Consider the following 23,026-nt stretch of genomic DNA (forward strand, 5'->3'; position numbering starts at 1 on the left):
TTCCAGGCTACTTGCAAGAGCTCTCGCCGACTAGCTACACGTCCACGTTTATAACGCGCGTCGACCATCCGACGACTACCAGCGGGAGCGGGCAGCAACCACCCCAAACGTACGCAACGTTGCGCACCGTCAACGAAACGCAAGACCTCCGCGCTGAGTACAGCAGCCCGCAACCTGCTAGTGGTACGAATACAAGAGGCAAGAAAAGTCTGGCGATGTGCTTTACGAGTACGGGAGCAGCGTTATCGCTGCCGCCGAAAAAGAAAGACATTTATCGGCCGTACTCACTGGACGACAAACCCTCGCCGCCCGCGTCGCTCATACGCGTACCTGCCGAAGAAGACCTACATGCCGCTCACGCGATACTTGACTTGAGCGCGTCAACGACGGTTTTCATGCCTCCGCCGCCGCCGATTGTTCAACCGGCGCAGCCAATGGAAGAAGAACCCGTCGATGCGGAGCACCCGATCAAATCGTCCAAGACTGTTGCTTATACCTACGAGGCGTTTTTCGTGAGCGACGGACGCTCTAAAAAGAAGCAGCCGCCGCCCGAAGAAATCGCCGCTGCGCCTACACCAAAAGCCATCACAGGCGGAGATAAACCCAAGTACACGTGCAGCGAGTGCGGCAAACAATACGCCACCTCCAGTAATCTTTCACGGCATAAGCAGACACATCGCAGTCTTGATTCACAATCGGCAAAGAAGTGCATCACCTGCGGCAAGGCGTACGTGAGCATGCCAGCGTTAGCAATGCACGTGCTCACGCACAAGCTGGCCCACAAGTGCTCCGTCTGCGGCAAGCAATTCTCGCGGCCGTGGCTCCTTCAGGGTCATCTTCGCTCGCACACTGGAGAGAAACCCTATGGGTGCGCGCATTGCGGTAAGGCCTTTGCGGACCGTAGTAATCTACGCGCGCACATGCAAACGCACTCGTCGGACAAGAACTTTGAGTGCCCACGATGCCACAAGTCGTTCGCGCTCAAGTCCTACCTGAACAAGCATCTTGAGTCGGCGTGCCTCAAGGACGAAGGCCATCTCGAAGAAGAGGGCGAGTTGCTGAGCGCAACGCGCGCACTATCACCGGAGCCGAGTCTCGTCTACGCCGGCTGAGCACGATCGACCACCGCCACCGCCTCCTACAACGCGATGACCACACAAACGCAAACAAAATAGAAGGCGAACAGTAAGGGAAGAAAAGGAAAAAAACTGCGCTAAACTAGTCGCTTCTCCTAGTATCTTAAAAGATTCCTCTCTCTCCGAACGGGCCCACCCCGCGTCCGAGGGGTGGCGCGCAATCTTGGCAGGCGCGTCACGTTTCGCTGGCAGCGCGCCCGGCGCGCCCGGAACGCGTCACGCCGCGGCCAAGATTAGGGCTATGATTTATACTTCGCGAACTGAAGCCTCCTCCTCAAACTCGCACCCACTTCCCACACCCACCAGGAAACAACCGCCACCCCCTTTGTAAATATCCCTCCCAGTGAGATAACACATCGCAACACGTCCACTAAGTTAGGGCCCCACGGGCAGTAGATTTAAGGAATAAATTATTACGACTCTATTTAAACGCAAGAACAAACCAAACAACAAAAAAAAACAACGAAAGTGAGCGAAGGTTATGTTATAAACTTTTTAGGTGAATTTCAATTAAGACGCGAGTCGGCAAGGAAAACACATTTGTTGCTCTCCTCGCCCTCGAGATTGCATGCAGGCCGAAAGCGTTCGGGCAAAGGGAAACGCAAATACCTTTAGAACACCATTTGGGATTGTGTGTACAGTTTAAGATGTTATCGGGCACCCCCACCCATAGTCTAATTAAGTTAATTAAAACGAGCGACATTCCAAAAAATGTTCACTGCGAACAAAAAGCAAAGTTTCACAAACAACGAAGTTATGCAAATATAAATGCTAGTATTATTATATATAAAAATATATATTATATATATATAATATATATATGCATACATACATACACTAATGTACTAGGATAAACAAAAAACAAAGCGGTATTAAGTGAGATTACGATAAAAACAAACACATGCGCAGTTTACTAAAGTTTTGTAGTAATTGATGCCTGTTTGTTTTAAAGCAATACGAAATTTTTAACGAAACTAAAAGAAGCAATATTTATTAGGTATTGAGCAACAGATAGAAGTGTAGCGGATTTTAATTCGATGAAAATCTAGTCGCAAACAAACAATAAACTAGTCCATAGTTTTAACGTTTTAAACCGAAAATACTTGAGAAGTATTACAATGCGCTAGTCCCGTCATGATAGTCAATTAAATTTAGTTACTTAGTTAATTTTCGCGCGTCACTCACACACACACGTTTGGGTTGCAAGCAGAGCAAAGCAAAAAAAAAAATCGAAAACAAAAAACAATGAAACAAATTATATTTAGGAATTGCGGAAGATTTTATAATAGAGTTTATAAAAATGATTTTAAAAAACGAGACAAAATACTATACAAAGTAATTGATAACAAAAATCATTGATAAATCAACGAAATACGCAAAGTTTCGGCCGTATTTTTGCATAAATTGAAGAAACAATATTTAAACAACTAAATTTTAAAACATTACCAATTAAGGCATATAGTAAATATTAATTACGAGTAGTGTATGAACAGCAAGTGAGGTGCAACGTGCGTAGTAGATTAATTTATTGATTGTAATTTATTTATTTATTTAATTTATTTAGGTGTACATTGTTTTTGAAACAATTTTCAGAGCCAGGCGAGTGTCAAACTAGTCAAATACGCCGACGAAGACATAAATGTCATGAGTGTAGGTGCCTTAGTTTTAAAACGATGAAATAATAATGCACAACGAATCCAAACCATTCAGTACAAGATCTTTTGCGAACCTTCAACTTTTCTGATCTGTTTTCTTATCGCCTGGTGCGTTACCTTCACTTTAAATCTCAATTTTCAATTTCTACGTACAAATGCAACGAATAAAACTAATGAAAATTTAAGATTTGCAAAGTGTTTCAGTTTCTAGTCAATATTTACTAGTCAATTAGTGTTCTTTTTTGCGGAAAAATTTTTCGTTTTTTCAAACACTTTGCAGAAATTTTCCTATAATCCATACACCAAATGATAGCGATTCGTTAAGTCCTCGTAAAGTAGTTGATGCAAATGCAGCAGCGCGAACTGATAGTATGCTAAACGAAAAATGATATGCTAGGTGACGAAGACGATTGATTTTGGTATTTTAGAGGAATTTTCGAATTCGATATATAAGCAAGTAAGAGAAAAAAAAAACAAGAGAGTAAAATATATTTAAATTTAATATTTACTGGCGAACACATCCCGGGTCTTGAACTTTCGCGGCATTGGATTCACAATCAAATGCGAGGTGCAGTCGGAAGAACGCGCGATTTGCGATCTTATCAAACACAACGTTCAATATCATCAATATACAACGATCATGTAACCAGTACAACGAAGAGTTAACATTTTCTAATGCGATAAGCAATAAATGCAAACAAGCAATATTACCTACGTAATTTAATGATTGATATAATGATGTACCTTCCGCACGTCAGTATGTGTATGTGTATGTGTGTCACTATTCGAAAAAGCAATATGGCGGCATACGCCGATAACGAAAAGCAATACGAACAACAACGAATCTTTAAAAATTGAAAAATCACTAAAACAACGCAACGAATACAACGAAAAACGAAACACAGCAGGCAAACAACGCGAACGACGATATGCAATCGAATTTGCTGACGATGACAACGCCCGGTAAGGAAAAAGTGCTCGGGATATGCCGGGTATTCAAAAGCAATAATCACAGTAGTCGGGCCCGTGCGACGTCGATCGATGCAATGCGATCGCGCGCCGAGCGCGGTCCGAGGAACATAGCAATATAGGAGGTAAGCGATGAAGAAAATTAACTTAAACGCAAAAAAATAAATAAAAAAAACACCGACGTTTAGACGTTTGCAGTAAGTAAAAAAGCAGAAAAAAAGAAAACACGTAACGAACAAAAAAAAGCAGTAGCATTTAAGAGCAGAGTAAACTCTCGCTCACACTTGCACACCTTAGCGAGGTGTGAAGTTTTTCTAGCGATGGCGGTGGCGTTTCGCCAGCGCGTGTTGTCAATTTGATTCGAATCAATTAGTTTTTATCTATTATAGTCAATTTTGTCTAGTCGATTATCAAGCGTCGAAACGCCGCCGCCGTGAATATTCGAGTCGAGTACATAGTGTTTAGCGGCCTGCCTATCGATTAATCTAATAGCAATATAGAATCAGCAATAGACTTATACAATTATGATTATTATACATGCATAAAAATTATATAAAAATATATTAATTAATATAAATTATACACTATACAAATATATTCTATTTAAAAAAGATAAATACAACTAAACAAACAAAAACAAAAAATTCTGAGGACGAGATGAGGTTATGTGAGTGTGTGGAGGATGTAACAACACGCCACCATGTGAGCAGCAGCGAACGAAGCGAAACGTTCCAGACAACCGGACGCAAAACAAATTATAATCAAACTAACACGATGCATAGTTCGCCCTTAGGGCGAATAATATGTTGTATTATGTGTTTTAAAAACTCGAACCTACCAACTTATTATATAGTTTTAACTAAAGATGAGATGAATAATGAGAAATAAAAAGTATTGTAAGTAGCGATTGAAAACAAAAAAAAACATAACAAGTTTTAGACAATTTATTAATTCAATTATTATTACCGATTGTTTTTGGCGATTTATTAAACGAATATTAATAAATATTATAAAAATTTAACACAATAATAATATTTAAAAAACGCGAGAGACATTGACGACATTGATCCAGAATAACGAATAACTAATGTGAAGAAACAACACGCATACCAAACAACAATGGTTTTTATTCGAAACGTATTTTAAACTTGTCATTTTTTGCGCCAAACCGCGCAAGCCTTGCCAAAAATTAAGCGAAAGAGAAAACATCATCCTAAATGTGAAATTATTTCTATTTCATTACGCCTACAACGTGTATGTTTAACAAGCAATTTTAAACGTTTTAAAATACGACAGAAATCGCAAATTTTACAACAAAACGCTATAATGTACTGGAACATGCAGAGCGCGCGTGTGAAGAACCGCATATTTTTTTGGACAATGCCAAAAGAACAACTTCATGTTACCTAACAGCAACTAAACACTGAAAAGAGGAATCATGCGCAATATGTCAATAAATAACAGTCATTGTGACGCGCGATGTTTTCGACAACAACACACAAAAAAAAAACCAACGAAACCTGCCGCTACGGCATAGATAGTGTGTCAGTCGAGTGTTGCGCGTTGCTGGAAGTTGATTAAAACCAACGAGAACATTTTAAACAAATATGTCTGTGTAAACTTGCAGTCCAGTAATCTTGACCACAATATTTATTATTGTATAACACTACATAATATAGTAAGTTTTGTATTATATATTTTCATAATAAATAGCATTTAGAAAAGAATGATTATAAATGTTTTCGAGTGAATTTCGATGTTTAGTGTTTTTTGCTTTTCAGCGTTATGACGTGTCACGTGTCATCTTCAAATTGTCGTCACAAAGCCGAGTGTTCCTTTGATATTGCAGTGCCAGTGGTGTTAAAATATCTGCGGGTAAGTTAATTTTTTCTTTTCTTTTATTGCTTTCGTATTTCTAAAACTAGGTTATGTTAATGACGTCACCGTCTGTTATTTGAAAATCTTTTATATTTTCATATATGCTTTTTGCTGTTTGCTTCGGAAATGAATTAATGCGGATATTTTCGAGTTGTGAAGTTTATTGTGTTTTGCGCTCGGCGTATTGTTTTGTTTTGTTTGTGTTTCCACTAGAAAAATCCATTTGCCTAAATGGCCTATCCATTAACTAGTTTACAAACAAATACACATAACCGGTGTATTGATTTATGACTTTTTCTCTTGTACATGAAAAACGTAATAGATGATTGGCTAGAGCACCTTAAGGCAAACGCACAAATATGTATTTAATACTCTCCACTGAATTGCAAACGGATAATACTTTGGAAGTGTAAAGTTTTGATGGAGTTTTACGAGAGTGAAAAATAAATGCGTGCGATTAGGATTGTTGCCACCGCGTGCGTTCAAAAAAAACACCGCGCCACCGCTCGAATTAGCGTGATTTATTATGCGACGATAAATTATAACGACACGCTGAGCCTATCCCCGCCGCCGCCGAAGAACGGATTACGATTGCGGCAGAGGGCTATTAATTGATTGATTTTTTTGTTGTCAATTCGGCGCCGCTTGAATAAAAAAAAGCCGCCACTAAGGCGGTAAGGTGGAGTATGCGTGTGCGGTAACTGCGAGGTCGTTGCGCTAATTAATTACTTTTTCATGAATTAATGAATGAGGTCGTTACGTTATTAACTTATTCAATTGATCGAAAAGTTAATTATATTTTGATTTGCCTGAGTATACGTGTGTCGCAACAAGTTAACCTAAAAATAATCAAACCATAGTGTTTGAGTTGCAATATAAGAAGCGTACAGTGTTGGTTTTAGTGGTCGTAGCTATAGCAACGTAATACATGTGACCTAGTGTAAAATAACAAATGAGAGTGATTCCTGGTGGGATTAAGGCATGAGAGAAATGAAAAACGATCGATCGATACATAAAGAGGCGCCGATTGATTAATAGCGCGCCAAATCGGTGATTGATTCATTAATTACTCTGTTTGCGTGGGATTTATACGCGGCCAAGTGCATTTTCCACGCAGCAAACATTCAAAACATTCAATTTCAGCAGCTCATATTTCAAGAACAGCTGAAATTAATGAATGTAATTTTCCAGTTCGAAATTAAAAGTTCATCAACCCTTATTTCATATCCGGTGGTTAATTAGTATTAGTGGCATATGCATTTTTGAATACTTGTTGAATTACCGATATTAATAGAATGCATCTGCATCATATTCTTATACTTTCACTAATTCGAATTAGGTGATAACCATATTGCACCGTACTGCCCTAGTGAACACACAGACACACACCTGGCGAATTCAACAGCTGACCCCTTGCGTTCCCCCAATGATACATACAGAACATCTGCAACGGAAATTCGTTATGATCGCATGTATCATACAACACACAACAATACAAAAAAAAACAGATTTATTAAGTTATTATATTCAAATTTTCAAGTTTACTATTTCTGAGAATGCTTTCATAGAAAAAAGGGAATAAGTGTGGGAGGTGGGTGTGTGGGTGCTGTCTCTCTTCCGGATTTTGCATTGTGTTGCGTCGGATAACAATAACGGCGCGCATGCTGAAGAAGCACGCCGAAGTGGTTGACAGATTGCGGCGCGGCACTCGAGGAGCTTCCTGCTCGCACAGCGTCCAGACACATCGGGACGGGATGAAACCGTACTCGAGGATATGACATACAATATCTCCATTAGGAGTGCAGGCGGCGGTGGTGGCGGCACATTCTCGCACGTCGCACAGTGCACACTCGACACTCGACGCTTTTGTCGCGCGCGCGCCAGGAAAGCGAAACGGAGTGAGTGCATTATTTATCATGTGTCATTAGAAGGTAGAAACTCGCGCGCAACAAGCTGGAGAGCAAGAAACTGTACAATGCTGCAATTGTTTGCACGCCAAGGTCAAACATCTGCTGCGCTGCACATTGTAATATGTAAATGCATACGCGCGTATATTGATCTGTTGTTTGTTTCAAACACAGATCAACTCCTACATGGAAAACACATTTCGAAAGCTTTCCCAAGTTCGGCTCGCGTAAGTACGTCATCGTTTTGGACTCGACGCAATTATCGGATTATACTTAGTTTGATCGGTTAATCGCCGTAAATAGATCCGTTTCTCACACGGTGACATTCGGCGACATTCCGTCGCACGTTCACATTCACATCCTCGGATTAGGGATTAGAGCGTGGGGCGCTTCTCTCTGTGTGTGGGCGCATCACCTCTAAACGTACGAAATTTCCTGGCGACCATCCTCTGGCTGGCTCTTGCGATATTAGCGATCTCTGGAGTTTTCGAGGATTAGCATTCAGGAAGCCATTAGCTAAATGACGTGATGTATCTGCTGATTACGCGCTCCGAGGCGCGTCGTTTTTAATTCGCCGGAAGGAGTTGGAAACATTCGCCACTATCGGGGCAACTATACCAACTGATAAATTAATCAACGAAATGTATTCCAAGTTTTGGAATGTTTGGGATGAAAGCACATTGAATTCAAAGACACTGTGAACAAGTTGAACACATATATATTTAACTATAGGTATATAATGAAAATAGTTTTACTTTTTATAAGAGGAGTGGGAGGAGGGCATAGACGAGGAGTGATAACATCCTTTGCACTGTTGGTATCCATGGTAGGTGGAATACCAATTGTTATTATAACATCCAGAACATGATTGTCTCTGGACACTGCAGGATTGTTCTGTGCACACACGTCTTTGGACATATTCGCGGCGTTCGCATTTTTGGTACAAGCAAGGGTTGTGAGGTTGGTACACGTGCGAACTGGTACACTCCTGCCCACAATGTTGGATTTGTGGACAGTGCTGTTGCAGACATGGTTGAACAATCACACAACATTGCGGTTGCGGATAATACATTGGTCGGTGTACATATATAATTTTTGGATGCTGGTATGGCTTTTCCGTTGATGTTGTTGTTGTTGTTGTTGTTGTTGTAGTAATACTCTGTTCATTTTCCCTGGGTTTTGGTGGTGGAGGTTTTTCAGGTGTAATTTTTGTAGGTGTTGGTGCTATTATTCTTACATGTACATTGTTAACATTTGTCGAATCAACCGTGACTGGTACATGAATTCGATTTTCATTATTCACAGTATTGACTATGTCGATGGGTATAGTAATTTCTGAATCCAAAGAGTTTTGAATGTTATTATTGGACGAGTGTGAAGACGTATGTGAAGATGTCCCACTCTGGTTTGGCTGTGATATGCTAGGAGGTACTGTTGTTGTTGTTGTTGTGGTGGTATTACAGTTGGTATTACAATGACTTGTACAACATTTGTGGCTGTAACTGTGTACAACTGGTGGAGAACAACACACACAACTGTTTTGACATTGTTGTTGGTAATGGGGGTATGCGGACGTGATGGTCAGCAACGAGCCCAGCAACAACCATGCAACTCTCTATAAATAGAATTGTAAAAAAATAAATGATTGAGTAATTAAATAGTTCTATATTTACCATTTTGGACGACGTTCTAGCAAGTAATAGCACACTATGATTTTCGAATTCGCATTAAATACATAGTTGCTGTTATTTTTTCCGAGCAATGTGCATATGCGATAAATTGCGAAATATGTATATTATTGTTGATATTACAAAACAAACGCATATTGGGTCAAGATTAGAATTAATGTTATCAATTACTGGATTTATCATTACTCAAGCATGCAACGCTTGTACTTCCTGCATCTTCTTTTACATTTTTTGTTCGTTTGCTGTACTTCGTCCCAGCTTTTGTTTTATGTAAATGTGTGTTGGAGCGCACCCTGCAAGGCTTGCAGCTCTCAATGACCACTTGTGGCTACCGCGTTCGCACTTCACATGCACACCTCGCGGTGTGTGTCGCGCGAAAAGGGGACACCGTGCGACACGTATCGACCACCCCCGGGGGCGGTTGGCGGTCGGGCGGTGCACATTCTAGAGGGTGAGCGGTGTGCACGCAACGCGCCGCGCCACGCCACTCGTGGCGTGTGCAGAAAAGCGTCGTTCTCGAGGGTCATCCGCAATCAGCTTGTTGAGCAAGACGTGTAGCTCGCGTGTGCAACTTTAATGAACGGCCGGATTTTTTTCCATGATAGCGTGTGCGCTACTGTACTTCGATATTTGTATGTGTGTGTGGCATGTGCGAATCGGAAACGCATCGGCAAACTTATTACCAGCTATATTTAAACGACCTTTCATTCAAATCTTACGCAAAACCAGCGTAAATGCAACGGGTTAATTTTTATTTTAAATTTATTATCGTCTTGCTATTATCAGCGGACCTTGAACTGTGAACTTGTTGATATTCTTCGAAGCGAAAGATTCTTTTTGAAATAAATCACCAGTAAAAGAATGACTGCACATAAAACGTTGCTCAACAAAAATTTTCCAAAATTTAATGTACCATAACGTATATTTTTTGTGTTTTGGTAAATAAATTATTATCTGCCAGGATAGAAACTAAGCAGAGATATTATTTATCGATTTAGTTCGTGTTGTACACAATAGGAGTATTAATTTTTCCGGCACATTTGCATTGCGTTATTGCGAAAATTTTAAATCGCTCGCACTAGGGCTGGCAGTAAATTTGCCGCCTCAGCGACGCGACGCGAACACAGTAGCGTCCCCAAAGGGGGTCGAAACTCTGGTGAAACGTCGAAAATCGCAGCAATAATTGCGCGATAAATTTCCGCTTTTATATGATTATGCCGAACCGAACGGGGCAATAAATATAAATATAAAATAAGAATGGGAAATCGTTATCGCACATCGTCATAAATAAAATTGAATGTCTAACATGTTATTCTACAGGAATGAACTTTTTTTTTATGCGAACAATTTTCGCAATAAGTCATTTTAAACCCCTTTGATTTGCACTTTTTTATTAGCGCTTAGAAAATATTTACCGATTTCGTGATTCGCGTTCTATGTTTGTTTTGTTCTTTATTGGCTGTTCGTCGTCAGCAATCGTTATTACACCCACCTTTTTATTCTTCGATCGACAGCAAATGCAGAGGTTCAACGGTGAAACCTCTAGTTTATTTATGGAATAAAATTTCACGCAACATTCGTTAGGATGAGTGTGACATGTTGTGGGGCAGCAAATGTAAAAATAATACCCAAATGCAAAGTTCGTCGAATAATGTCAAGGACGTAAGGGGGTGTTTTGCGTGCTTAATGCATGCTACTACCGAAAAACGTAAAACTTTTACATTACAACGTAAAAGTTCATTAAAGAAGCCCCCGGTGCGCAAAATATACGACAGGTACGCGTGCGAGATTTGCTCCGCGGCCACCGGTCGCCGGAAAGATACGGCGGCGGCGGCGACTTACGTGCGAGCTCGCCGTAAATCCTCTCCTCGAGCAACTTCTTTCCTTTTTACCATTGCAAGCAGCCGCGCGCGGGCGCTCGTGCTCGCGCTCAAAGTGGTATCGTGATTCTTAGTCAGCACATTATTGAAGTGCTCTTTCATTTCGCCACGCGGAAATGCCCACTCTTCCGCTTCCTTTTACCACTTGCATGGCGACGCGCAAGTAAATTGAGAACGCGCCGAGTATCCACGATCAAATACACTAAAAAAAAAACAACAACCTTTAATGTGCTTATGTCATATATCTATAGACTACATGTGTGGTTATGTGTGTATGTGAGGTTAGGTAACCGGCACGCGTGATTGCTCGCTGATCGGAGCGCGTCTGGTGTGTCATTACCTCTCATGTACGCTAAGTAAGCAACTAGGGCCGAAATGAATAATATATCCTGCCGGATACGAATATCGTGTATCGCCCGTACCCGATTGTTAATGGCCAACCGATATAGTTCGTATCAATTATCCGCACTGTGCGTACCTCCTGCTCTCCAATATGTGAACATTCGTGGAAACGATTGATTAATTATTTAGATGTTCAAAAAAATCGTTTTGAATTCCATACATGTGATTAGTTATAGAGTTTCACTTGGTTAACAAAATATTGCGTTTGATTTGTGTGAATTTGTGCGGTTGGTGCGAATAAAACACAGCACGTAATTGGTAATTTGTCGTGCGCGCCGCGGTGAGCGATATAACGATGAAAGATAACGCAATGATAAATATAAATACAAATACTCGTAAATTGCGGTGCGGTCGCGCCGACATAAAGTTGCGTTAACTTGCGCTAAGCTCCGCGGCAAACAATCCCGCTGATGCGGCCGTTGTTGCTGCTGGTGCCCTCCGACAGCGAGAAAAGTAGAAAATATTACGCCGCGATGAAACACCTCTCGAAAGCAAATCGTAGAGAATGAGAGTTTTCTAGCGCGCTGTCGTGTTTAATATCTTACAAGGCCATTACGTAACACCTCATAACATAACCTCAGTTAAGCTGTTGTTTTTGTTTTCGAGAAAAATATTTAAAATATTGTAATTTAGTCGGTGAATTATGCTCTAGAGTAAAATATAATTTTAACCCGCGCGGTATGAACGCCGGGCACGTCAAGTTCGTAGCTATTGTTATAGTTTAATATGCATAACAATTAAAGTTTGTTATAGGTTTTGCGTGTCGGCGTATCGGAAAGTTCACGCCGTGCGCGGATAATTAAAACTTGGCCATTGTTTTTGCGACGGGCGCATCGTAAAGATTGCGTCCAAACAAGTTGGCGATAAGCCGCGAACGAGCTCTCATCTTCATTGTTTAATAAAATGCAGATAAAGAAGTATTGTTGTTGCTCAGCGCCGCGCCGACGGCTTCTTTATTAGGCTGCATTTGTTGTGCGAATGATGCAGAATCGAGTGGACTTTATTTGCATTTGTTATCCTTTATTCACGCTCTTGATGAGATGAGAAAATTGCGGTTATGTTTTTTTTACACTTTGTAGAAATACGCAGCGCGGCAAAAATCGAGGCCGTTAAAGAAAGATTAGTAAATTGGGTTGCGCACATTTTACGTAACACGCACGATGCCGCCGCCGCCGCCGATGACGACATGGAAACAAAAATCAAGTATGAAAAGGGTAAGAAGTCGAGCAGCGACAGTCCCTCGATGCGTTCGCCGCGTTTTACCGGGAAATCTCGGCATGCAATATTCACGCCGGCGGGCGGGCATAAAAGATGCACGCCGCTTTCCCTAAAAAGGATTCCACGCGCTCGCGCTCGAAATATCAACCGGTGGAACATGAATGTTTAAGTAGACGAATCGATCTCGCGCTCGACGAGTGCGTGTATGCGGCCCGGGTCCTGCTAAATAAATCAACTTATTGCCCACCAACCACCGCCACCCGCCTGTCATTTTGTGTTCTTGTCGCGAAAGTAATCGAAGACACTGATGCCAATTTGCTGAAACTCAGAGACACACGAATAAACGATATTCATGCAGTTTTGAACTCTACAAGTCGATGAATTATGAATTTTACATGGCATACGAAGGTTTACACGTTTGTGGTGCTGCGCCCTGGGATCGCTCGTAAACCAGGTTTAATGGTCAATAAAAATATTCAATTTCGAAAACTGTCCGCGAGAGAAATTCAATATTTGACCTCACGCGAAAATTAAATAAGCCATCAAATCCTCCAACGTATTCCAGCAGTGGGCCGCATAACCTCTGACGCATTTTCGGAATAAAATGAAACAACTGTAATTACGTCACACACGCATGCCGAAAATGAAGTTATAATTATGTGGTAATGCCGGCAGTAATGTTTTATCGTTATTGCTCTCGCAATTCGAAACGTGCAGCAAATGTCGCCGACTGTGCAGTGCCCTCGCGATGGCGGCGTTTTTCCCTCTGGGAGCAACGATGTATCGAAAATTGTCGGGGACCTGTTGCGATTTAACATTCAAACGGTGTTCGTATGAGCGTCACGTCCCGCTTTTATTAGAGCCATCTTTGCGACTGCCACCGAGACCAAAAATCCTGCCTGGAAGGCAGAGAGCAAACAAACAGAGAAAAAAATACTCCGTTCAAAATTGTCTCTGCACACAAATACGTACAAATGTAAATTTTTCGCTTTCTTTTCAAGCCTACAAAGTGCAAACGCATAAAAATAACAGATTAAAGCCTATTTCGGAATTGTTTTAGATATTTTCTTTGCTGGAGGGTAAAATCGTCAACGTAAATATCTAAATTCAAAATCTCACATTCCAGAGCGTCTCGTGGCTGCGCTCGTGGGAATCCAACGAATGCGCATTATTTATAAATACGTTACATCGGTACGGCATAAATAAAATCTCGAGCATATGAGTATATTTTATTTATTCGAGAAAATACATTTTTATACCTCAACCTGTTTGAAAGCGGCAGGCTCGCGCATGAAAAAGTAATATCTTACATGCTGCGCGTATGTAATCTTCCAAAATCTAGCGCTCACCTCTCGAAAACTCTCCACAAGCTACAATTTCGAAGAAAATGTGAAAAACTAACCGAGTTTGGGTTCGGTACATCCGTTGTGGAGTATGTCCCAACATATGGGCCATATTTTTATTCATAAATGTTCGCAGGTACGCACTTCGGGCCGAATTTGTTGAGTTTGCTTCAATATTTGTATGTTTTCGCGCTGCGCGCAAATATGTCGAATTGCGAACGGTGAACGAGAGGGCGAAAAAACATGCGCCTCGAGTGTGTGCTCGCACAAGTATGTTTGAATTTGAATTGAATGAAGCAAAGACGGGTTTGCAACGCTTCTTTTGCCATGCTTCTTGAATGGGCTGTGTGTGTGTGTGTTTTTTTTGCATTCTTTACTGGTTTGCCAAACAGGGCAAAAAACGGTGCAAATAATTTGGAAACATGCGCCATGCGTTGAATATGTAAAGCATGTTTTCAACGATATTTATACGCGTTTTATTCTGTTTTGTTAGTTAAACTTTACTACTTTTTCTTTTGAAATGTTTTTTGTGCTACTTGAGAAAAAGTTTGTTTTTATAAAATTATATTGAAATAAGTAAGTAATTCAGAAATTAATGATGGTTATTTAGATGCCGAGGAAAATTGAATGCTCTAACGCCGTCTTTTGGAGCTCCTCGGATTGAAATAATACAATATGCAAATGGCGAAACAATATTTTCCGGCGCTGATCCGCGTCTCCGGGGTCCAACCAATTTTCGAGATTGCAATTACCGCGCGCACCATTCCGGGCCCGAAATGCAAAAAGGGCTCGCGCGTCGCCCGTCCCCGTCCCCGGGCAGGCACTCCGGGCGCGGTGTTATATTCGTATATATTTTCCCCGGGCCCATTTCGTTTCGACTGGCGCGCTCGTAAAACGTTTTAAGAGCTAAAGAAATAAAGAGCGCAAAAAACGCGCGCGCCGAAGGAGACGAAAAGAATGCGCCGAGAGGAAGTGAAATTATATGTGGGTTCGATACGTTAAAGCCGCCGCCGTCGCCGCCACCACCACCAACGTCGCCGCCGCCGCCCAAAGTTGTTAGATAACCTGCCTCCAGCTCTCACACACATCACACATACCTATATATAATTGTGTGTGTGTGTGTGTATGTGTGTGCAGTCGTGCAAGAAACGAATGAAACGTGGAAAACTAAAGGAGCCCGAAAAGAAACGAAACGAAGGTCTCGCGGACGGATCAGCGGATCGACGACGGCGATGAGGGTTTGCTTGTGATTGTGGATGCGCGTGTGTGTGTTGGTAGCCCAGCACCAGTTTTTCCCTCTTTTATTTTGCTACTCCGCCGTCTCTGCCGCCCGCACCGAGTCGGCAATTCAGCAAAGTCATTTATAGTCGACTGAATTTCGCCGTTTATTCGACGATCAAGTGTAGTTTTCGCGCGGCGTGTTGTAATAGAATTAATGCGATGGCACATTACGACGCTCGCGCCCGTGTGCTAAAGGTGTATGGGTGTGTGTGTGCGTCTATAGATAAAAGGGACTAATGTGGAGAATGAACCTTCCTTCGTGCCCACGCGAACGTAAATGATTACGGACGGGCGGACGTCAATATCAACAGTTTGCTACGTGTCCGCGCCGGACTCGTTTTCGTTCGCTCTGCGCGTTTGCATCGGACATCAGGCCCATTACGGGTTCGATTTCTCCTCGGGGATATTAAAGTTTTTCACGTTCGAAATGCAATAGATAATTGGGCTGGCAAACACATTATTTACTCACTGACAATTCATATTTCGATATAAATCATTCGATTGCATGCATGCTTGACAGTTTTCCAATCTACAATTGGATTAGATTTTATCAATCTACAAGTGATAATAATAAATTCTATACTTATGGCAAGTTGTTAGTTGATTTTTAAAATTTATTTAAAAAAATCTAAAATTTAGATTTTTTGTTCAATTTGGGGGAAAAATCATATTTTTCTTGGAAAAAATTTTAACTAATCGCTATAAATCATCGGAGTAGCAGTAGTCAAAAGTTTTGAAACCAAAGCCTTAATAATAATCATTTGTGGTTTGCTGACCAAGTGTTTAGAATCCCTGTTCTACTGCACGGACCTAAATTTGACCGTATTAATTTAATTTCTCGTCCAATTTCCATCGATAGGATATCATTACGGAAATTATTATGATAACGAGATGTTGATGAGGTCGGTGGGAGCGCGCGCGACGGCAGCGACCGCAGGTAATATGTTTATTTTTCCGAGTCCACGGCGCACTAAAAACTCGGCGCACAATTTGAATTTTATAAGTCGGTCCTACAACTCCAAGTCATGTCGTATGGCACTTACCGTCTGCTGAAATTTCACCCTCTCCCACAATATCACATTGAAGTTATTTACGTCCCACCGATGGAGTAATAGCTGATGCATAATGAAAGAGGGCCATTATGCATTCGTTGACTGGGATTATCGTGACATGTCAAGAGGAAACAATCGAGTTGATAGGAAACGAAATTACGAATCGATCCGCGGGGTGCGTGTGCTGCACAGGGGTGCAGAGGGCGGCGGGTATCTGTGGGCGCGGTGGCCGTAGAGTTTTTTTTTCTCGCGCCGATTGTCTGCGGACTTGAATGCGTCGGCGGCGGTGGTAGCAGTGGTAGTGGTGGTGGTGGTGCGCTTTCTGGCATTCCGTCCGCCGCCCGAGTGGAAAATGATCGGTTGCTGTTTTGGCAACAACTCGTTCGCATCGAACTGCTCCACTTTCCAGCAACTTCGGAGTTATTTCATTAAATTGCTTCGAGGCCATTTGAAAAATATCAATTGCAATTGTATGTGGATGTGCTGTAAAACAGGATCGTATCTGCTACGTAAAATTTTACAGCTATGTGTTAACACATTGTTTAGTATTCATTTATTCATTGAAAAAAATACTGCCTCGCAATCACAAAAGCACAAGGACACAATGTAACCAATTTACGGCTTGCGGGTTGCTTAAATCAACGCCGTAATGACTTTTGCCCTTATTCGGATGATCAAAACCCCGAATTTAACTAAAGCCGACATGCATTGTGCGAGTTTGCCCGAGTTGATACCTCTGTCCGCTCCAGGTAGCCAACCGGCGATCCGTTTAAATCAAGTGCCACTACCTGATGATGAACTTTATCCTATTTTATATAAATTTCCACACCCTCCACAAACCTTAAACCAATTTACCAGTTGCCTTGATCCGATTTTCCTCCAGAGGACTCTCCAATATCACACAATTTTATTTCTATATTTTCTTATCCTTCGAAGATTGAAAAAATACAAAAAATAAAAAATGATATGTAGCACATTGTTAAATTGCCAGTTTGAAATATGCCAAATATATGTAAATGAGACTTGGCGTATTCTTATTTACTGCATTGTTGCCAATGAGAAAAATGAACTCGGCGCACTCATTCATCTTGGAATAATCTTAAGCTCATTGAAAAATCTGCGAAGCGGCGCGAGGGCCGAAAAACGTTTGATATGCCGAGTGAAAAATGAGCGCCACATTTGCCTGGCGCATCTAGCATCCCAACCCATCGACAGCCGGAGCCATCCTTTTCACACATCTCGCACGATATCGCACGCGGAGTTAAGAAACGAGCGTTTGTGTGCGCGCGCGCTTGGGATTTACATACGCCGGGCGCCTTCGCATAGACTTAGATTAATCATAAACGCATTAGTGATAAATGATCTGTTAAATACCACGAGCTGGGAAATTGCGTGCGTATTTCTTCGCGCGCGTCGTCCTTCGCGTCGAAAAAGCGATCGGACATCGGGCGACAGTCCCTTCTAATCAAATAACCGCCGATGATCGCATCAGTCACTGTCGCGCCCGGCGCGATCCTTAATCCTTATCACTCGCGCGCTCCATTGGACAGGTCAAACGCGTCCGTTTTGAGACACCTCTTTCTACTTCTTCGTCGTCCGCCAACCAGATTAACCGATGCGACGTGTCCATAAATCAATCTAATGCATGGATCTTTCCTGATAGTTTTTTCGAGATTCGTAGAAGAATTAAATTCAGCAACAGTGTTTCTATTAGTTTTATCCGAAGCTAGATTCAAAGGTGTTGGTGTAATTTTTATAATAATTTGTAATTTGAAAGAAAATGTTTGTGCGTGCGTTGTTGGTCGACCTATTCAAAGCTGATATATTCTTTCATATTTGTCGAGGAGTCCTGAGATCATTTATTCCGTCGTTTGATTGACAACCACTTAGGATCTTGCAGACATTGGGGACGCCGCCACCGCCACCAAGACGATGCGCGATGATGCCATCCGATGCCATTTGATATTTTCCTTTTGCTTCTCTTCGCGTATCCATTATGCAAATAGCGTGTACGCGAAATCTCGAAAAAATATTTGCGTTCGCACGACCCCGGGGAGAGCGCCAGGGAAATCCATGAGATTGGGGCGGCTTTCATTATGCGTTTAATGGGATCAATAATTGACGAGAACTGAAAAAGATTTAATGCCACAATATTCCATCTATAATCTGCACCTACCGAGTGTTTAATACTAAATTATATTTTTGATATTTTTTGATTGTGCTCTAAATATTTGATGTGGATTACGTTTGCAACCTGTATAATTTGATAAAATTTCTGCTGATGCATTGTGACGGCATTGTCGCGACGCGCAGACGACCCCATTACGAAATCATGTTTCTCGTTTGCAATGCCATTACGAGCGCAAAAAAAGCTGCGACGGACGTTCACTTGTTTTTCATTCCGATGTGCCAGTGCTCAAAACGCGGCGCGTGGTCGTAAGAAATTAAAAACGGCCAATCAATGATTGTGCCCCGAACGACAACTGCCAACAAAAACGACATCAGAAGAACTGATGCGGGGAAAACAGACGAAAACATCGTAGAAACTGCTTTCATTTCCTGCGAGCGCTGGCAGGAAAGATGACGACGGACGACATGCCACATGCCATAACTGCGATTGCGATGACACAAAGTGCAGAATCGCATTTTCTACTCTCAATATGCACACTTCCACACTAGCAAACACAGCCGAAACATTTTTATTCTTTTTTTGAATTTCTAAAATGGCTGCCGCAATAAGTGTGGTTAGGTGTTTGACGCGTCTGAATTAGGTTCACATCGATTTTCCGGCGTGTACAAAATTGATGTGAAATGAAATTACAACGTGCCTGTTGTCCGTAATTGGTCGGATGGTTGGGAAGCCGACCCTGAATTATGAACGTTACCACCGCACCGCTGCCGCCGCCAGGGTTTGAAAACTCCGTCTGGTCGTTTCAACTTGTGCGATTCAATGGCCGACATTCCATTGGCGACGACTGTTGCTTTCCGATCTTTGTTGCTTCGCCAGCCGGCAGCGGCAGCCCGTCGATGGAATGAAATAAATCTAATGGTGAATCGACGTAGGAAAAAAAGACGCATAAAAATGAAAATATGACTGGCCCATTTTTTATCGTGACGCGGCTCTTTTCTGCCATCGTGCCATCGATATTGAGGGATATATCCCAAACATGTTCGTAGAGTAGAGGTATCAAACTAATTCCAAAGTATCCGAACCCAAAGAGCCCCCGAATGTTTGATTGCGATTCGCATTCGCTTCGATTTCGGCGTTTTCTCTCGTTTCATCGCAACTCGTAACTCTCCACTTCGGGTTTGCTCTTTCCAGTCGAGTAAAAGGTTTTTTGTTCTCCGCGTGTTTGTTTGCGTGGACCGTATGAGGAGCGCGCGCTCGCAACACGTTGACTACGACCGTGGCGACGTCGGTCGGCGGCGGCGGTGGTTTGGCCCACCCCCGAATGAATTGACATGAGATAGTCACTCCTCGCGCGCTGCAAAAGGGGGATAGGATATATGCGGCCGTAATCTTGAAGACATTACAGAACCGATCCTTAATGTCCCCGCTTTGATTCCTCTCTCCGCATTCAGCCGCTGCTGCCGCCGCCGGTGCCGCCAGATGAGCTTCGCTTCGGCCGCTTCTCTATCTCTTCGCTTATCTCGCACAATGGCAGCGCCGCCATAAAAACTGCCGCTGACGATATTCCGACTCCATCAGCGCGCACACACGCGTTACGACCATTCAACTTTGCATTCTGCCGCCGCCGCCATAACACACTACAGCGCCTGTCCGTTCTTATAGTTTACTTTTGATGGTGCACTAAGTCACTAATACTGCCACTAAAAGTCGTAAAATCCATAATAAATCCATAAAACTTTATAAAATAAGAACCTCTCTACCGCGTGTCATAAAAATTCCTAATTTGCGCTTGCGAAAAACGCACGTGTGAATAGATTTTCCAATTTGCATTGCAAGTTGCATACAGTTATTCTTCCTCAAAGTTTATATTAGGTTAGGTTTAACATTACGATGATCTTGAAAATATTTTTTACTGTCACATGCCTAGAATATCTCTATTGTATTAAAACATAACAAAAAAATTGTCCCGTAATAAAAAATAAAGATATAATCATTATGATCATCATTAACTTGTATTGTAATTATTATGTCATATACATTCAGTTGGATTCATCACTCTGCTTATCAGTACATCCTCGCAATTGTTAACCTTCTCGTTACCACGCCGTAATTTCGCATCGCGTTATTCATATCTAAAGTATATTTGTCCTCGGAGAGATGTGGGGCGGCGATAGCAAGTTATCAATGAAAAATAATGCACGACAAAAGCACATTCATACTCGACGCTACCGCTCGCGTCTGGAAAAAGAAAGCCACTAATAAATTTTCGTGACAGATTTGCGTGTGTTAAAATATTATGCGTATAATAAAGGATAACTAAACACTACACGAACATTCGGGGCACCCGTAATGTTCACTTGCATGCGGACATGACGGATCGATTCGGGAAAAATAACCTTTTGCCTGCTGATGCAAGCGCACGAGTCAAAAGAAGGAAAATCCGGCGCTATGAATATTAATAAATCGTCGAAAGCATAAACTTGACTTTGTGCAAGCGAACATGTACAACTACAACAACTACCAATACGACGCATACGACAAGAAAGTTCACTTTCGACGTTTTAATGCTTTTTTTAGTACGCCGTAGGCAACCAACAAAGCGCGTGTTCAAAACGAGTCAATATTATTTTGATGGATGTAAACAAAATTGTTTGCTTTGATTTTACGACTCTGGTTGACAATTTTATTGAATTATTGATTGTGTCGTAAAGCGTAAATGTAACTAAAAAAAAACTTATTGAATAGTTTTTGTTTGAACAGGTTGTATATTGTAGTTACTTACATATGTAGGGTGGAAGCAAGACCACCTGTATCCTGTGTGGATTGTATGGAGTAAGCAGGTCCACTCTGTTTGTTTGTCTAAATGAGCGCGCGCCCCTTTTGTGGCATTATGTTGATTTTTATTTTTATCCGCGCTTTTTATTTTGGTTTTTCCCTCTGTGGCTGCGCGCGCGCGCGTAAATGTCACCATTTTGCGCTCCGGATGGCCTTTTCTATCTTTCTTACGCGGTTTCACATTTTGCGCGGCTGTGTTTTCGGTAAAGCGTAATTAAACACATGCACACGCAAAAATGTCATGACATTCATTTTGTCGCAGCGAGTTAAATCGACTCTCACTTGCGTTTGACATTCGCCCACATGCTATACGAAAACCACCCTCATTTTAATTTTTATTTTTTAAATTACGTTTTTCATTTATAAAAATTTGTGTGGGTTTTGTACACGGCTTGGAGCAGGGAACATAATGGCATACAGGGAAACAATGTGTGGATGCTTTAGAAATGCTGCGTGTGCGGTGAGCGCACGATCGAAACGCAACAGCGCAATGGAATTGGCTTCATTTCCCGGTCATTTATCAAGGGAATAATGGCCACGGCCTCGCGACAGGTGGTGGTGGTCGTAGTGGCGCGTCGAAAGCCCGCTTCTTCTATGCGCCACTTTAGATCCGGTATCTCTTCCACCGACGATCCGAACCTTTAGGTAAAAACCAAACCGAAGGGTTTTGGTGGTCGGAATGCGGCAGTCGGTGAAATGGATGACTACCCCCTTCTACTCCTGCACCCACACCTTCTCTCTCTCCTTGAGCGCAGTTATCGACAATCTTTATCATTCCTCACGCAATGCGATTAAAGATTTATTTACGCCTGGAAATTTTCGGCGAATATTTCAAACGCCCGCATTGCGCGACTCAAAGGGGTGGTCTTAAAGTTTTTACGCGCGCAAACCGCACCAAACAGCACACCACACATAAATCGGGGGCGGCGCGCGGATTAAAGAATGATGTACGTCGGAGTTTTCACTCCCCGGCTCTCGAGTGTAACGCATTCACGTGCCGCGCCGCGTATAGATTTTTCTCAGTTTCTTTTAACCACACACCGGCACGCCGCCGCCGCCGCCACCGCGCCTCGTCGATAAATCATGCATTTCGAATTCAATGCGGGCTTTCTACGTTTTACGAATTTCATGCGAGTCTTAAAATAAATCGCTTGCATGGGATGTTAAACGGGGGGCGGCATAAAACTTTTTCCTTTCATCACCATCATGCCGTGTTTTTTGTTTTGTTCAAATTCCATCTGCCTATTTTTGTACTCCTGCAAATACCAACACGATATTTCTGCAATTGCAGAATTTCGTGACGGGCCCGGCTCCTTCACCATCTCGAGAACGTTTTTCGGAAAATATTCAGATCTCGCGCTATGGAAGAAAAAAAAACAGGGCCGATTGTAATTTGAGGCGCACAACACCTTCGGGAGTCGAATCACATCGCCGCATACGCAAACAGCGTGTGACAGTAACGGGGACATAAATTCTCCCAGGAGGAAACGGCCGCCACCGCCGCCACTCTCATGGGCGACGGCATACGTTATCAACTCGGCGTGCATTTCAACTGCGAGATGTATAAATCAAGCGTGAAGAGCTAAAAAAAAGCAACAAAACGCTGAAAATAAATATTATCTAATTTTACTTTTAAACTAGTGCCTTTGCA

At 42.2% G+C, this 23,026-nt stretch overlaps 1 protein-coding gene and 1 long non-coding RNA gene across 3 annotated transcripts in view; one reads left to right on the forward strand and one right to left on the reverse strand.

The window, feature by feature from the left end:
- The window catches only part of scrt (scratch), a 51,145-nt gene that overhangs the window by 1,134 nt on the left and 26,985 nt on the right, over positions 1–23,026 (forward strand). The window contains exons 2-3 of one of the 2 annotated variants that reach the window (XR_010550604.1): positions 7–5,438; positions 5,542–5,635. Coding sequence is in view for 1 of the 2 variants with exons in the window: in XM_065316318.1 (XP_065172390.1) it covers positions 7–1,112 (1,106 nt within the window). In the remaining variant the exon portion in view is untranslated. Of the gene's footprint in view, positions 1–6; positions 5,488–5,541; positions 5,636–23,026 lie in introns of those variants that run through there. The other variant, XM_065316318.1, reaches the window with a different exon arrangement.
- Positions 8,246–9,677, reverse strand: LOC135802728 (uncharacterized). Its single transcript, XR_010550608.1, has 2 exons — positions 9,219–9,677; positions 8,246–9,160 (listed from the first exon to the last, which is right to left on the reverse strand). It is a non-coding gene; the product is annotated as an uncharacterized lncRNA (long non-coding RNA).

The sequence above is a fragment of the Atheta coriaria genome, unplaced genomic scaffold, assembly GCF_025399875.1.
Source record: "Atheta coriaria isolate IRGN ID8LTWV9N9 unplaced genomic scaffold, Caltech_Dcor_3.1 hic_scaffold_47_pilon, whole genome shotgun sequence".
NCBI classification, from domain to species: domain Eukaryota; kingdom Metazoa; phylum Arthropoda; class Insecta; order Coleoptera; family Staphylinidae; genus Dalotia; species Dalotia coriaria.